General features: G+C 35.3%; 1 protein-coding gene across 2 annotated transcripts; it reads right to left on the bottom strand.

Moving 5' to 3' along the window:
• Window positions 1-855: 855 nt before the first annotated feature.
• LOC104102543 (translocase of chloroplast 90, chloroplastic) lies at window positions 856-8,302 on the bottom strand. Of its 2 annotated transcripts, XR_011411789.1 has the most exons (4): window positions 7,886-8,302; window positions 6,618-6,749; window positions 1,210-3,572; window positions 856-1,168 (listed from the first exon to the last, which is right to left on the bottom strand). XR_011411789.1 is itself a non-coding variant. In XM_009610276.4 (3 exons), exons 2-3 carry the CDS (start codon window positions 6,742-6,744, stop codon window positions 1,309-1,311), a joined length of 2,391 nt encoding a protein of 796 aa, XP_009608571.1. In that variant the 5' UTR covers window positions 6,745-6,749; window positions 7,886-8,302; the 3' UTR covers window positions 856-1,308. The 2 variants fall into 2 exon arrangements, 1 of the variants encoding a protein (XP_009608571.1); XM_009610276.4 differs by having other exon boundaries at window positions 856-3,572.
• Between the last annotated feature and the right edge of the window lie 7,424 nt (window positions 8,303-15,726).

The raw sequence follows: 15,726 nt of genomic DNA, 5'->3' as shown, positions 1-15,726 counted from the left end.
GAGATACTGTAACTGACGGGCGTGAGAAAAAGGAGCAAAATTGCACACTTTGGTGTTCAAAATATTGTCCAAGTGAGTAAATACAATCTAATTAAGTGAGCACAAATTGAGCTGACATGCAATATTTGGGAACATCAGATTTTGCCTGCGTTTTCAGCATTAGGGGTACGTTAATCATTTAGCTTAGGGCGTGATATAAAAGCTTCTAACCATGACTTTAGCCGCATACTCGACATGAGAAGGCAAGTAACACCATTGTTGAAGTAGAGTTGAGCTTGAAAAATTCTCAAGTTCATTCCACAAGACGAATCGGAGAGTTTTTCTCTACTTTTCTCTTCTTATTGCTATGGATATTGTTTTGACTATGGTTATTGTATTTTTTGAGTAATATTATGAGTGGCTAAACTTATCATTTAGGATTTTGATGGAACCAATTGTTGGGTAAATTGTTGACCGCACCGTCATATCTTATACTACCTAAGAAAGATTACAGGATTAAATTATTGTTGAACACTTGGGAGTTTACGGTTTCATGTTCTATTTCACTTCCCGAAGGAGGTTCTTTTCACCCTTGTACTACTTCTCTATCAATCACCCAGGAGTATTTAGCCTTGCAAGGTGGTCATTGCTGATTCACACGGGATTCCACGTACCTCATGCTACTCGATCAGAGCATAAGCTAGTGATGCTTTCGGCTACTGGACTATCGCCATCTAGGGTGCAATATTTGGGCTGCTTCGCCTAGCAGCACGACGGCTGTATTGTTCTCCCACAACCCCATTTTCACGGTTCTGAGTACTTGAGAAAGATTAAATGAGAAAGATGGATGTTATTGCTCAAAGAACAGAAAAAAACTGAAACTAGAAAATGCATCAACTAATTACCCTTCTGACATCAGAATGAGGATCCTGCTAGCTTTTCGAAGCTAATTATTACAAAAACCGCAGAAAACTTTTGTATGCTCTCTAAATTACTATACACTTATTATTCAGATACAAAACTACAGCCATCCCAACTTTGCCTGACAAAAAAAAGGTGTCTTTTCACCTATCCTGGATTTGACAGTATTGGACTAACATCAAAACATAGTGACCTTTGCTCATTGCTGTACTCTTGATGGAAACCAACATACTATAAATATGTAAGTCATTTTTTCAGCAATTCAACCCTTATCATAAATATGTAAGTCATTTTTTTCAGCAATTCAACCCTTATCGGTAGAAGTAGGAAAGCGCCTCCTCGCCTCAGAGCCCTACAGGTCACTCCTAAACAAAAAATGATAGCCCCCCTTGAACTGAAAGGAAACATTCATCCCGCTTCCAGGGAGTCTCCAACAAGTTGGTCATTTCTCTTTCTGCGAAATAGGGCCCTGACGATCGAGAAAAGTGCAATAAAAGCTACTTCCATGTGCTCGGAGCTGCTTGTCTTGATGGAAACTTGACCCATATTCCGGTTATTGAGGTTTGCGCTAACTGACATGTTTGTACCTCGGCTCACTCTGAAGTCAGTTTGCAAGTTTCCGCTCAACACTGTATCTTTGTTAAGAGAGAGAACTGTCATCGAGAGACTCAGACTTTCATTTCTCACTGGGTAATCTTTTCCTCTTAAAGTAGCTCCAAAGCTTCCGCCATAAGCCGCTTGCCCAGCACCCCCCATCCGACCAGCATTCACAGTAAACTTCAGTCTCTTTCCGATTGAAAAACTATCTTCACACTTGGTACCAAGAAAATACTTATCCCCAAATGGTATTACAGAAATACCGCATTCAGTGACATTATTTCTTAAGTTTCTTACCTTTGCACTACTGTGAATAGTGCAGATCAGCTCCTTGTTGGCAGATTGAAAATCAAGACCTACCGCATAGGCGGGCCCACCTGGATTGGTGAAAGCTGCAGCAAATTCAGATTGAATACTGAAGTCTTGTTTGTCCTTGCTCATTTGTCCATTGACTGAGGCAACGACGTTTTTTCTTATTTCTGCACTGCTCTCCAGGTTAATGCCATCAAAGCTCACATCATGGTCCCATCCATTGGGATCAAGGACTGGTCGTGCAAGCCACTGTTCGCTGGTAATGAGACACCTATATCTATGCACAGGGCAATCTGAATCGAAGCTTGGCGGAATAGCCATATCTGGCAACAGAACGGGCTCTGGAGAGCCCTCTTCTTGTTTATCGGACTCGTCATCCGGGGCTTTACTCTCACTGGAAGAAACTCTCTTTTCTCTTCGCCTACGAGCTTCTTCTATCAGTTGTTTTTTCAAATAGAGGATTTCCCGGTAGTCTAATTCGTCAAGATAATCCTTCTTTTGGGAACCACTCAACCTCTCAAACTGAGACTTGGTCAGTATCCGAATAGGAGGTAATTGATCATATTCATCTTCATCATCCGAGTCTAAAAGAGGAACCTCATCAATTTCATTCTCAGCTCCGTTATGCCTTACCTGAGCATGATGCTTTAGAAAGGACGAGAGAAGATGTGGAAGAGAAGGCAATCGTCCTACATTTGATGGTCCCACCTTTAGGCTGTCTTTAAAGTCCAATAGGGTATTAACATCACTTAGAACTTTGGTGCAAATGCACAATAACATTAAGTGGGACTTCCATGCCTGCCCATTAGGGAGAATTTTCTCTCCGGCATTATTGGTTTTGCAATTGGGACCATTCTCCACCAGAACTACAGGATTTTCAAGCTTCGTATCAGAGACTGCCTGGTGAATATAATGTTGCACCAGATCTGTGCAGGTGGTGACGAAAGATTCATAGTTAACAGGATATCCATTTATCCCTTCGGGAAGATTGAAGGAAGAATGAGTCATGACAAGGATGGTATTAAACCAAATTGCAGGACCAAAGACTTCTGTTATAAGCTTCAACAAGGGGAAATCACTGTAGCCCGTGTTGATCAAATCCAGGCGCTCAAAATACAGTACCATGTCAGGTTTAGATTTCCTTAAAAATCGTTTCACAGAACGCAAAATCTTCTTGTTTTTCCTGACATTACCCAGTGAGGGAGACAATAAACCAGGAGTGTCAATAAACGATACTCTGATGCCATTTACTGTTCCCACAATCTCTTGAATACGGTCAGTAGCAGGCTTGAACGCGTTAGTTGTTGCTCTTGATTGGTCAAAAATGGAATTTATGGTTGAACTCTTGCCTACTCCAGTTCTACCCAGTACAAGGATCTTAAATGAGAAATCCAATTGTGGTCGGCCAGCAGCTTCTTGTTCCGCTGCTATTACACGTGCTTTCTCAATTTTAAGATTTGCCCTTTTCAAATCTGATTCTCTTGCCCGTATCAGTGATGCCAGCTGGATCCGGTATAAGACCTTTGATACCAGAAGGTTGTCCTCGGACAGGCCAAAACGTTTAAGAAGCCGCAAGAACTTAATCTGGAGGGCTTCAATCTTTACCACTGGACTAGGCTTCTCATCGACACTACAATCCGACTGAAAAGACTCCTCCACTATCCGTTGCTGTGAATGGAAATGATTTGTATTCTGCTGATTATCATTGGAAGATTGGATTGTATTGGCTAATGCTGTTGTTGTAACCAGATCAGCAGTGTGAGCTGAACCAAAAGAAGAAAAGAATGGCATCAATGATTTGAGACAACAGTTACAGATGAGGAAATACTACAGTCAATTAATTAACAGTGAAGTGCATATGAGCCAGTGTTATTCTACAACATTCAGAAGATGCTTCCAAAACCATCCACTATTCATTTAACTAGAACGATAAAGTCCAAAGGGATATGCGACAGTAAGATGCTATTTCAGTTGACACTAACTAGAGTGTCCATCATAACAACATTTACTACACAACAGGCAACAACAACAACAACAGCATACCCATATTATCCCACTTTACTACACAACAGGATCTGCAGGATATGTATATAAGCTCTCTTTTCAACAGATGAAACATTGACACACGGTTTTATTTGCTGTCATTGTCAACAATAATTCTGGTCTCTTTGTGCTTCTTTTCATTTTCTAATCACTTGAGATTATGAGGAACCACAGATTTTCGAGATACTAAAATACTTTGGCGTAGTAATGGTATTTAATTTATTACTTATTAGAACAAAAGAGAGTGACTAATCTATTAAACGCGTAAAATATGCCCTAAGAGCAAAATTTAACGAGTCATAGCAGTCACAGTGTACAACTGCGATGAACCGTTGAACTTCAGATACACACACATTAATGGTCTACATAAATAAAAAACACACAACCACATACGACAAAGCTAAAGCTGTAAATGTCGCAGTTATTGTGATCAAAAGACTAAATAACAAACAAGGGATGTAGGAGACTGCTATTTGATAAACAATGATTGCGATGACTCCCTCTCTTTGTCCTTCGACCACTCCCTTTGTAAAGAAGACAAATAAACAAATAAATAAATAAGCTACTTTCTGTCAAGAGTTGAAAAAATCTCCTACGTCCACGAACTTTGAGTTATATTTATTATTTCTACTTCTACAGTTCTAATATATGCATTTGATAATATTTGATTACGCAGTTCCAAAATCTACAGATTTTGTTTTCAGAAAATGAATTACTTCCTCAATCCCAATTTATATGACACTTTCTATTTTGGGAATCCCCAAAATGTTTGACAGAATTCTCTTTCTACGCAACTCTCACTTCTTCCGAAATAGATTTCTGGAAGGAAAACATCCAAAATCTATTTCTCTCGAAGTGATGTTTTCTCTCTCAAACTATCTTTTTACCATTATTTTATTTCTTTACAATCATTAATATATATGTCAAAACTTCCATCTTAAACTCCAGGATTCAAGTACCATCATAAATAATAGATTGGAGGGGGTGCTAGGTATCTGGAATCTGGAATCAAACTGAATATCAAACGACTTTACCCTCGTACTCCAAAATGGGAACGAGTAAATGTTAAGTTGGACACAGCATTTGTGCTTGGCAAAAGCCGAAATTTGACTTTTATCTATATTAATCAGCACAAGAACAGTAAAAATGTGCAGTAAACTAATGAAATAGAATGAGTTCCATTTTAAATCACTTGTCTAAATTGTAGCTGTAATTTGCCTTTTCGACCTATATACGCTTCTAGTAGCAAACCAGTCGATCTCCAGGAGGATGTTATGACTGATTTGCGGTGCTCAATGATATTAACGATTATATAGAGTATAAATTAATAAGTTGCTCTCCTATTTCAGCCGAAGAAGAACTACAATCCCTGAAGCCTAGGACCATTTGGATTTATTACCTTCTATAATGTAACAAACCAACTCTACCTGAACAAAAAAAGAATGTAATAAGCCTACTTCACCTGAACAAAGAAAAAGAACGTACCAAAACCTATAAAGCCTAAAGTAAAATGGCATTACCTTACTAGAAAACAGTTGAAAAAAATTAAAAATTAGTTACTCAAAAAAGTTAAAGTTATCCTATACTCCTTGTTGCATGAGAGGGCAAGATTTGGAGTCAGCTTCAGAAAGCATTATATTGGACAATGTAGAACATCATTCAAAAACTGGGGAGATCTCAAGTAGATTTCTCACTTCTACACTACAATTTCTTTTGCCTATTTTAAAGAGAAACAATCCTGTACTTCCTTTGAGTTTCTGGTTGTATGTCTAACTTCTAAGAGCTGAAAACCAAACCGATTAAGCAAATAAAAATAGAACCTAGCATAAACCCCACTTGAATCCCAAATGCTGGAAAAGTAATTAAGTAATTTCCTTAATCTTAAGCCGCTTTTTCTTCCTTTCAATTTTGAAGTTATCCTTTTTTTTTTATAAGGGAATTTTGAAGTTATCCTAAATAGGGAATTACTTCGTGCCACAAAATTTCTGCAACTTCCTCTATTCTCAATATTTACCTCTACTTTGCCGATCAAGATTTAGCAATTCCTTTTCTTTTTTTTTTGATAAAGAAGGTTTAGCCATTTCATTAAGAAAAGACTTCAATCCAAAAATCACATACCAGCTGGTTGTTATTGTTAAAACTCTAAGCGGCCTGATTCTTCACAACGAGATGCTCCTTGCACCAACATTGTGGCTCTTAGCCAATGAAAACTACTAGCAAGCACACAAACTATCATGCGGGAGGGTACCGAACATTATAAATACACTACATGTTTTCAGGTCAATGTGCTATTACTTTTTGGGAAACCAAAATATATTTAAATTAACAAAAAAGTTCGCCGGGCTGTAAACATGTCAGAGTTCCTAAAACTGATATATTTATTTAGAAACTTTTTCCAACCACCAAAACTTTAGTTTCACCCGTTAATAGAATCTATAAAATATAACCAAAAACCAGGTCATTTGGTTAACTCTCTCTTTACAGCGGAGCGCCAATTCTTGCATAAACCTTAAGAAGATCTATGTTTAAGAGCATAGAGCAACTTCATCAGCTGGAAAGTCTACATCGAACTCCATAAAAAAAAAATTAGACATACAATAACTACTGTATATACCCAAGAACACAAAGCAAAAACCACAGGAAATTAACTGGTGAAGCTAGAAGCCAATCAAAACACTGTTGCCACACTAACATACAATTATATTCCAGTGAAATGGAAAAAAATACAAGTGAACAATTTATTATAGCACATAATGGAGAAATACCTGGGTGATCAAACTCTTGATCAGGATGTTCCTCAGATAAAAAGCTATCTGATGCTAAAAGTGGTCTTGATGAGGCTACTGACTTGGATATCAACTGTGACAGTACCCAGTCCTTCAAGCTCATCATGTTTTCTGCACAGAAGGACAAGAGTTTTCACTATATAATTCAGCCTGCCCATTGCAGCATAAAAAGTTAGGTGGCAACACCAACTGAAGATGTTCATAGAATTGCATCATCGGAAGAAAGTAATAGCATACAACAATAAATAGACTTATAGAGAAATTTCTAATATATATCGAGATTGGACCTGTTTGGTAAAGAGAAGACCTTCGAGAATAACAAAAAAAAGGGACAATGTTCAATTGGAATGTGAAAACGTGACTAAGTTAGTCCTAGTTACTTTTCAAGGCACAGTGAAGGGGGGAGGGGGGACTCTTGAACTGCTTGAATGAGAATACTGCGTCAAAAAATAATTCCAGGATAATTCAACCAAATTATTGGATCGAAAAAAAAGATACAACCAAATATGGTGATTCCCCGTATTTTGATCTTGTTGATCAGTTTCCTTTAGACTATCGTATTTCACTCTAATGTTTCACAGTTGCAGAAGTGTAGGGTAAGGTTGTATACACCAGACCATGCACATAGCGGGAGCTTAGTGCACCGAGCTATCTTTATAATATTTCAGACTTGCCATTTATTTGAACGGTAATATTTCCTGCATAAACCATACTGCCATACTAATCACGAAACATCAGCCACGAAAAGAATAAGAGTACCTAGTTTTATTTTTGAGATACCAAAACAAAAAAATTGAGTGTCTTAATCCAGGCATTTTCCTTAACCAAACAACAAATACACCACCACCAAGTCAACTATGCTTTACTAGAACAAGGCAGCTTTCTGAAAAAACCTTACATAGAAACAAATACAACAACAATAATTTTTTACTTTTTACCGAGTAACTCTGACTAGCACTGGTACTAGGTAATTGTGTCCACTAAGGCTTGGATAAAGAAATCACTTAGTGTTTTTTGTGGATATTAAAACCTCATGGTTATTCACCTACTTCATTGACCATTAGGCCAAAACCCTTGGGTGCTACAATACAACAATAACAACAACTCATTTCAATCCTAAACTAGTTGACTATATGAATCTTCAAAATCCATTTGGACAATTTCATTGCAAAGAAACAAGTAAAAATTCATAAAATTAACATCCAATAAAACGGAAAAGAGAAAAGAACACATGGGTAAACACATACCTGGTTAGGACTTAATTCCAATCACCATTGAACAAGAGCTTCAAAATTACAAAAATGACCAAAAAATACAAAAACCCAAAATCCCAGACCAAGATTCTACTTTTCTGGTTTATTTACTGAATTAAGCAAACCCCATTTGAGAAAAATCAAAACCCAGATGCTAAAAACTGGCAAATGGAACGAAATCAAAGGGTAGGAAATTGAAAATGAATTGGGTATTCTTGAAAAAAGAAAAAGATAGAAATGGGACCTTTTATACCATACTTAGGAGGGAGTTTTAGAATTTGGTTCGTGGATCGAAATTGATTTTTGGGGAGACACGGTAGAGGGGGGTTTTGGTTTTGGTTTTTCAGATAAGACACAATGACGATGTTGTATTGATTCTCCGCCCTAAAAATTTCCACATTTGGTTGACAAATAAAAAATTAGTTTTAAGTTATGTGCATTATAAATTTTTGGCACCACTTACAGTTAAGTTGATTTATAACAATAGCCAATTCTTAGTATTATAACCACTTGTTTGAATGGTTGTTATGTATCATTTCATAATGTATAGTATTGTATTTTACGATATCGTTTTGATGTATATAATATTTGAATAGATTGTATTGTTTCATAATGTTATACACCAATAATATAAAAAATAAATTTGTAATATTATAAAGAAAAAGTAAGATACAAAATAAAATTATTATATAAAAAGGTAGGGTAAATGATAAAATAGAATTATTCAATAATAAGGAAGGGCAAGATGAGTGAAAAAAATAAGGCAGCGACGCGACTACACCAAATTGATCGTTCCGTAAAGTGGTACTTTTTGTCGTTACATACAACGGATTTAACGATACGATACAATAAAATTTAAGTAACAATCAAAACAAATATTATATTTAAAGTAACAATATGATGCAATACAACAGGTAACAATCATCCAAAGAAGTTGTTATGGTAACCTAAAAATTAGAATAATAACCTAAGAAATTAGAATAGTAACTTATTAAAATATATTTAATTATACCAATAATATAAAAATAAAATAATATTGCGAGACACTCTTTTGGTTGATTTTTTCTTTATTTTGTCTAACGTTTTATTATTTAAACTCGCTCTTACATATGTCGTGTGCAAAGTGATAGTTATAAGTAATTACGATTTAAATAGATTAAAATACCCTTATAAAGATTTTTAATTATTATTTTCCTGTTATGATTCATGCAAATTGACTCCCTAAAGAAGAATCTAAGAAGAGCCAATTTTATTGAGTTGAGTTTATGTGATTTTCAAACCAATTCGACTCAGTTGATGGGTATAAACATAAGTAAGGTTTATGATTTGGTGTTGTGATTTATCATTAATATTTTCTAAAAATTTTGACATTACATCCTTGAAACAAACATCAAAAGAATACATATGGTTTCGAAAAGTAAATACTTGTATTATATTATATCATATTATACCAATAATGTGTAACCAAGTTACTTAACTAAATCAGAGCAATGTGGACAAAAATTCAAGAAAGCAAAAACAAGTAGAGTCTCCTCATTTCCTAAGGAAATACATGTTTTAAAGTTCATATATAGTGTTAAAGTTAGAAGAAGATTCTATGATATTGTATATAAATAGATGTTAGGATCGGTAAACCGAGTAGTGCGGAATTTAGCCAAACAATGTTATAATGACAATAACAAAGACAATGCAAGTTGATAATAACGGCAATTAAAGAAGATAAAGAAGACACAAATTTAACGTGGTTCGGTCAAGGTGACCTACGTTCACAAGCGGAGAGGAGCAATTTCACTATACCAACAAGAGTACAAAAGAGAGTACAAAATTAGAGTAAATACTCTAATTAGTCCCAAATACCCCAAGAGAATAACCTCACAAGATCACTCTAAAGAAAGGGTTCACACAAGTATTTTCCAACACTCACTCTCTTACAAAATACTCTATAATGAAATAAAGGATGAGAAAGAAAGATAAGAGTGAAAAGTTCTTGAATTGGTGTGTTTCCAAATGAGGAGAAACTCCTCTATTTATAGCAAGAAATCCTTGGCCTAATAGTGGATATTATGTCATGGCAAATGTCATGATCCATAAATTTTGTTATAGTGGATATTATTTCATGGCAAATGTCATGAAAATTTGGCTTACACTTGAGAAGAAGCCAAATTAATGGTCACATTACAAATCTCTACCTTGGCCTAATTTTGGCTTATATATAGTAAATTTGCTCCACCTTCTCCGCAAAAATCCCAATGGCAAAATCATTCTTCATAAATGCCAATCAAGTTCGGGCAAAGCTTGAACCTGGACACTGGAAGAGGTTTTGTGAACATGTCAGCAGGATTGTCTCTAGTGTTGATCTTCTGAACATAGACTTTTCCTTCAGCAATAGTTTTTCGGATGAAATGATACTTTATATCAATGTGCTTCGTCCTCTCATGATACATTTGATCTTTAGTCAAGTGAATGGCACTTTGACTATCACAGAAAATGGTAAGACCACCTTGATGTGAACTGAGTTCCGCAAACAGACCATTCAACCATAAGACTTCTTTGATTGCCTCGGTCACTGCCATATATTCTGCTTTGGTAGTAGATAAAGCTACTACATGTTGTAATGTAGCTTTCCAACTAATAGCGCAAACACCGATGCAAAATACATACCCTGTCAGTGATCTTCTTTTGTCAAGATCACCTGCATATCTGAGTCTACAAAACCAACCAAAGTGTTAGCATTTATCCCAAACTTCAAACGTATGTTTGAAGTACCTCGCAAGTATCTGAGAATCCATTTCACAGCCAGCCAATGTGTTTTACCAAGGCAAGCCATATACCGGCTTACCACGTTCACAGCTTGTGAAATGTCTGAACGTGTACAAACCATTGCATACATAATACTGTCGATTGCACTGGAATAAAGAACTTGTTCCATGTACCTCTCTTCTTATTCTGACTGCAGGGACTGAGCAGCTGATAACTTAAAATGAGCAGCAAGAGGGGTACTAACTGGTTTAGCATCTTTCATGCCAAACCTCTCCAAGACTTTCTCCAAGTACTTCTTTTGGGTCAAGAATATCATGTTGGCTTTTCGATCTCTTTTGATCTCCATGCCAAGGATTTTCTTAGCTGCTCCCAAATCTTTCATCTCAAATTCACTTTTCAGCTGACTTTTCAAATTGTGAATTCTGTTAAATCCTTAGTAGCAATGAGCATGTCATCAACATAAAGTAATAAGTACACAAATGAACCATCATTTAACTTCCTGAAGTAAACGCAACTATCATACATGCTCCTCGAATAACCATGACCTAACATAAAGTAATCAAACCTTTTGTACCATTGCCTTGGAGACTGCTTTAATCCGACAAGAATTTCTTCAACAAGCAAACATGATCTTCTTTTCCTTCAACTTCAAATCCTTTGGGTTGATGCATGTATATTTGTTCCTCAAGTTCGCCATGTAAGAAAATTGTTTTAACATCAAGTTGTTCTAATTCCAAATCATATATGGCAACGAAGGCAAGCAAAACACGGATAGAGCTATGTTTAACAACATTTGAGAAAATATCATTAAAATTAACTCCTTGTACCTGACTATAGCCCTTTGCAACTAATCATGTCTTATACATCGCATCTTCAACCCCTGGAATGCCATCTTTTTTCTTGAAGACCCATTTACAACCAACAATTCTTTTTCCTGATGGCGGCTTCACAAGAGACCAAGTACCATTCTAGTGGAGGGACTCAATTTCTTCATTCATTGCAATCAGCCACTTGGCTGAGTCAGCACCAGAAACTCCTTCTGAATATTTTGATGGTTCTCCAATTTCTTCAGTTTTCTGTGCAACTGAAAAAGCAAATGCAACATAATCTCCAAACCGTAATGGTTGTTTACCTTCTCTTCTTGGTCTATGTTTGGCTATAGAATACTCATATTCTTCTGGTTAAACTTCAGGAGTCTAAACTTCAGGAATTTTAGCTTATGTCTCAACTTCAGGAGTTTCAACTGTATTTTGCTCCAAAGTTGACGAGCTTGGCTTAGAAGGAATGCCAATCTCAATCTCCACCTGGTTCTGTGTACTCTTTCCTTTATATGTATTACAAGAACTAGAAGTCTCTTTTCTAGAATGTAACATAGAGTATTCATCAAACGTTACATCTCTGCTAATTATAAATTTTGGTGTCGTGGGATCAGGATACCATAGTCAGTATCCTTTCATCCCATATGCATACCCAAGGAAAATGCACTTTTTAGCCCTTGGCTCTAATTTTCCATTATTTACATGCATGTATGCAGGGCAACCAAATATCTTTAAATCATAATAATTAGCAGGAGTACCTGACTACATTTCCTCTGAAGTCTTAAAGTTCAATGGTGCAGAAGGAGCTCCGTTGACAATATAACAAGTTGTAGAGATAGCTTCTGCCCAAAAGACGTTTGTCAACTCAGCATTTGAAATCATGTAACGAGCCCTTTCCAAAAGAGTTCTATTCATCCTTTCTGCCACACCATTTTGCTGAGGTGTCATTCTCACAGTACAATGTCGAGCAATTTCTTCATTCTTGCAAAATTCGTTGAATTCATCATTACAAAACTTCAAGACATTATATGTTCTAAGCCGCTTAACCTGTTTTCATGTTTGCTTCTCAATCAAAACTTTCCATTATTTGAAATTTAAGAAAACATCACTTTTATTTTTCAGGACATAAACCCAAACTTTCCTTGAATAATCATCAATGAAAGTTAACATATACATAGCACCACCTTTTGATGGGGGTACGTGAAGGACCCCAAAGATCTGAATGAATGTAATCCAAAGTACCTTTTGTTTTATGAATCGCTTGAGATTTGAAGCTGACTCTTTTTGGCTTTTCGAACACACAATGTTCACAAAACTCCATATTTTCGGTACTTTGGCCACATAAGAGACCTCTTTTGCTTAGGATGGAAATACCATTTTTACTCATATACCTCAATCGCATATGCCACAATTTAGTGATGCCGGAATCTGATTTATTTGATATTGAAACTACAGCAGCACTTGTAACAATAGATCCCCAAAGAGTATACAACGTACCCGATCTGCGTGCTTTCATGATTACAAGAGCACCATGAGAAATTTTTAGAACTCCACCTTCACCTGTGTACTTACACCCACGAGATTCTAGAGTGCCCAAAGAGATGAGATTTTTCTTCAAGTCAGGAACATGTTTAATATCGGTAAGAGTTCTCACCACACCATCGTGCATTTTGATTCGGACTGTACCTTTTTCAATAACTTTCCAGGCAACATTGTTGCCCATCAAGACAACTCCACCTCCAATAGATTCATATGTGGTAAATACATCTCGATTGTGACACATATGATAAGAACAACCCGAATCTAAAATTCACTCATTGTTATATTTGAAACTATTATTAGTTGCTAAACAAATAGTTCCCTCAGTCTCATCAGCAACTACACTTGCTTCGGCAGTGTCAGTATTTTTGTGCTCATTTTTCTTTTTTGTATATTTTTCTTTGTTTTTTAATTTAAAGCATTCAGAAATAATGTGACATTTCTTATGACAATATTTGCACATGACATTTATGTATCTAGATTTTGACCTTGATTTAGGTTTCTCACTACTTGAATCTTTCTTATTGGATCTACCTCTTATGAATAAGCCTTCCCATTGATTCCCACTAGTTCCCCCCAGTAATATCTTTATCTATTGGTTCTTTTGATTTCAAAATAGATTTGATATCTTTATAAGAGATATTATCCTTTCCATAAAGCATAGTATCTCTTATATGTTTAAACGACTAGGGTAAGGAAACAAGCAATAACATAGCTTAATCCTTATCTTTGATTTCAACATCTATGTTACTTAAATTCATAAGAAGAGAATCAAAAGTATCAAGATGTGTAAGTATAGAGGTACCTTCAGCCATAAGAAAAGTGTAGAGTTTTTGCTTTAGGTAAAGCCTGTTTCCTACTGTTCTTTTCATATATAGGGTTTAAAGTTTTTTTCATATGCCTTTGGTTGAACTTTCTACTGCAACTTCACGCAAAATCTCATTTGAAAGATTTAAAATAATACATGCTTTTGCCTTTTTGTCTATGACGGCAAACTCCTCGTCCGTCATTTTATTTGACATCTTCTTATTTTTTTGCAGTGCCAAATCTAAGCCATCCTGAATTAGGATAGTTTTCATCTTTAATTGTCACATTCCGAAGTTTGCACTTCGGTCAAATTTCTTAACATAAGACCTTGTTATAGTCATTTTGGCTATTTAAACTAACCCAATTAGATCTAGCTCTGATACCAATTTGTTATGATCGGTAAATCGGGTAGTGTGGAATTTAGCCAAACAATGTTATAATGACAATAACAAAGACAATGCAAGTTGATAATAACGACAATTAAAGAAGATAAAGAAGACACAAATTTAACGTGGTTCGGTCAGTGTGACCTACGTCCACAAGCAGAGAGAAGCAATTTCACTATACCAATAAGAATACAAAATTAGAGTAAATACTCTAATTAGTCCCAAATACCTCAAGAGAATAACCTCACAAGATCACGCCAAAGAAAGAGTTCACACAAGTATTTCCCAAAACTCACTCTCTTACAAAATACTTTATAATGAAATAAAGGAGGAGAAAGAAGGATAAGAGTGAAAAGCTCTTAAATTGTTGTGTTTTCAAATGAGGAGAAACTCCTCTATTTATAGCAAGAAATCCTTGGCCTAATAGTGGATATTATGTCATGGCAAATGCCATGATCCACAAATTTTGTTATAGTGGATAGGCCAAATACATATAGAGCCCATTCAACTTGGCTTCATTTTTTTTATTTTGGCACTCTATCTCAACCTTGTTCCATTTTGGCCCTCCAACTCTATTTCTTATGTTTTATTTTAACACAAAAGCTAAAATCAGTGCAAAAAAAATAATAGCGCGTGTGTATATACAAATTCGAGGTATAATAAATATCCAATTAAATATTGCCACTTATTTTTTCAGCCTTTATTTCATATAAACTTGAAGTTTGAAGTGAATCAATGTCTCAAAGAAAATTATTTTTTCATAATGGAATGGATTTGTTCTTGTATATTTCAAGTTGAAGTGAAAGTATCATGGACACCAAGAAATCCTGGTCGGGTATTTTAGTATTGACCTGTTTGACAAAGATGAGCAACATTTAATTGGATATTTATTACACCTCAAATTTGTGTATACACGCGTGCTATATTTTTTTGCATTGGTTTCAGCTTTTGAGAAGAAGCCAAATTAATGGCCATATTAGAATAGAAATATTAAAGAATCAACTGGCAATTATTATTTCACTTTTTAACGTTCATCTTGTTCACATACTTCCTTTTATTTGGATCGATCATCTTTTTCCTGTATTAATAGTATGATTTATGGATCATCAAATTAATGTAATATGTCATATATAATTGTCAAAGCATATTTGGTGTCTTTTTATGATACAAATTCAAACCATTATAAATATCGTTTATATTACATTACGAACCAAATATATTAATCATGGACCAAATATAGTTATCAATGCATTTGGATATATTTTGACACCCCCAATTGTTGTAAGATAAAAGAAACTTTGAGTACGTATTTGGTATGATAGAAGTCATGTTAAATCAAAACTATATTTCATGAAAAAAAAATTTCGGTATTTGGTTGGTGATTGAAAATATTTTTTCAGATATATGAAATTTTGAGTCTTAAAATTTATAATATTGTTCCATAAAAATGACATTCGACTTATTAAACTCACTTTATCGGTTAATCTTATTAGTCGGAAGAAGTAATGTGGAGTTGGGAATTCAT

Source organism: Nicotiana tomentosiformis, chromosome 11 (assembly GCF_000390325.3).
Source record: "Nicotiana tomentosiformis chromosome 11, ASM39032v3, whole genome shotgun sequence".
Taxonomy (NCBI): domain Eukaryota; kingdom Viridiplantae; phylum Streptophyta; class Magnoliopsida; order Solanales; family Solanaceae; genus Nicotiana; species Nicotiana tomentosiformis.
Note: the sequence above shows the minus strand (reverse complement) of the source record. Positions and strands in the feature narration are given on the sequence as shown.

Excerpts from the sequence above, each read along its gene's own strand:
- LOC104102543 (XM_009610276.4), bottom strand. The coding sequence starts at position 6,744 with ATGATGAGCTTGAAGGACTGGGTACTGTCACAGTTGATATCCAAGTCA. Across the intron at positions 3,573-6,617 it reads TCAAGAGTTTGATCACCCAG|CTCACACTGCTGATCTGGTT; the intron begins GTATTTCTCCAT and ends CTTTTGGTTCAG.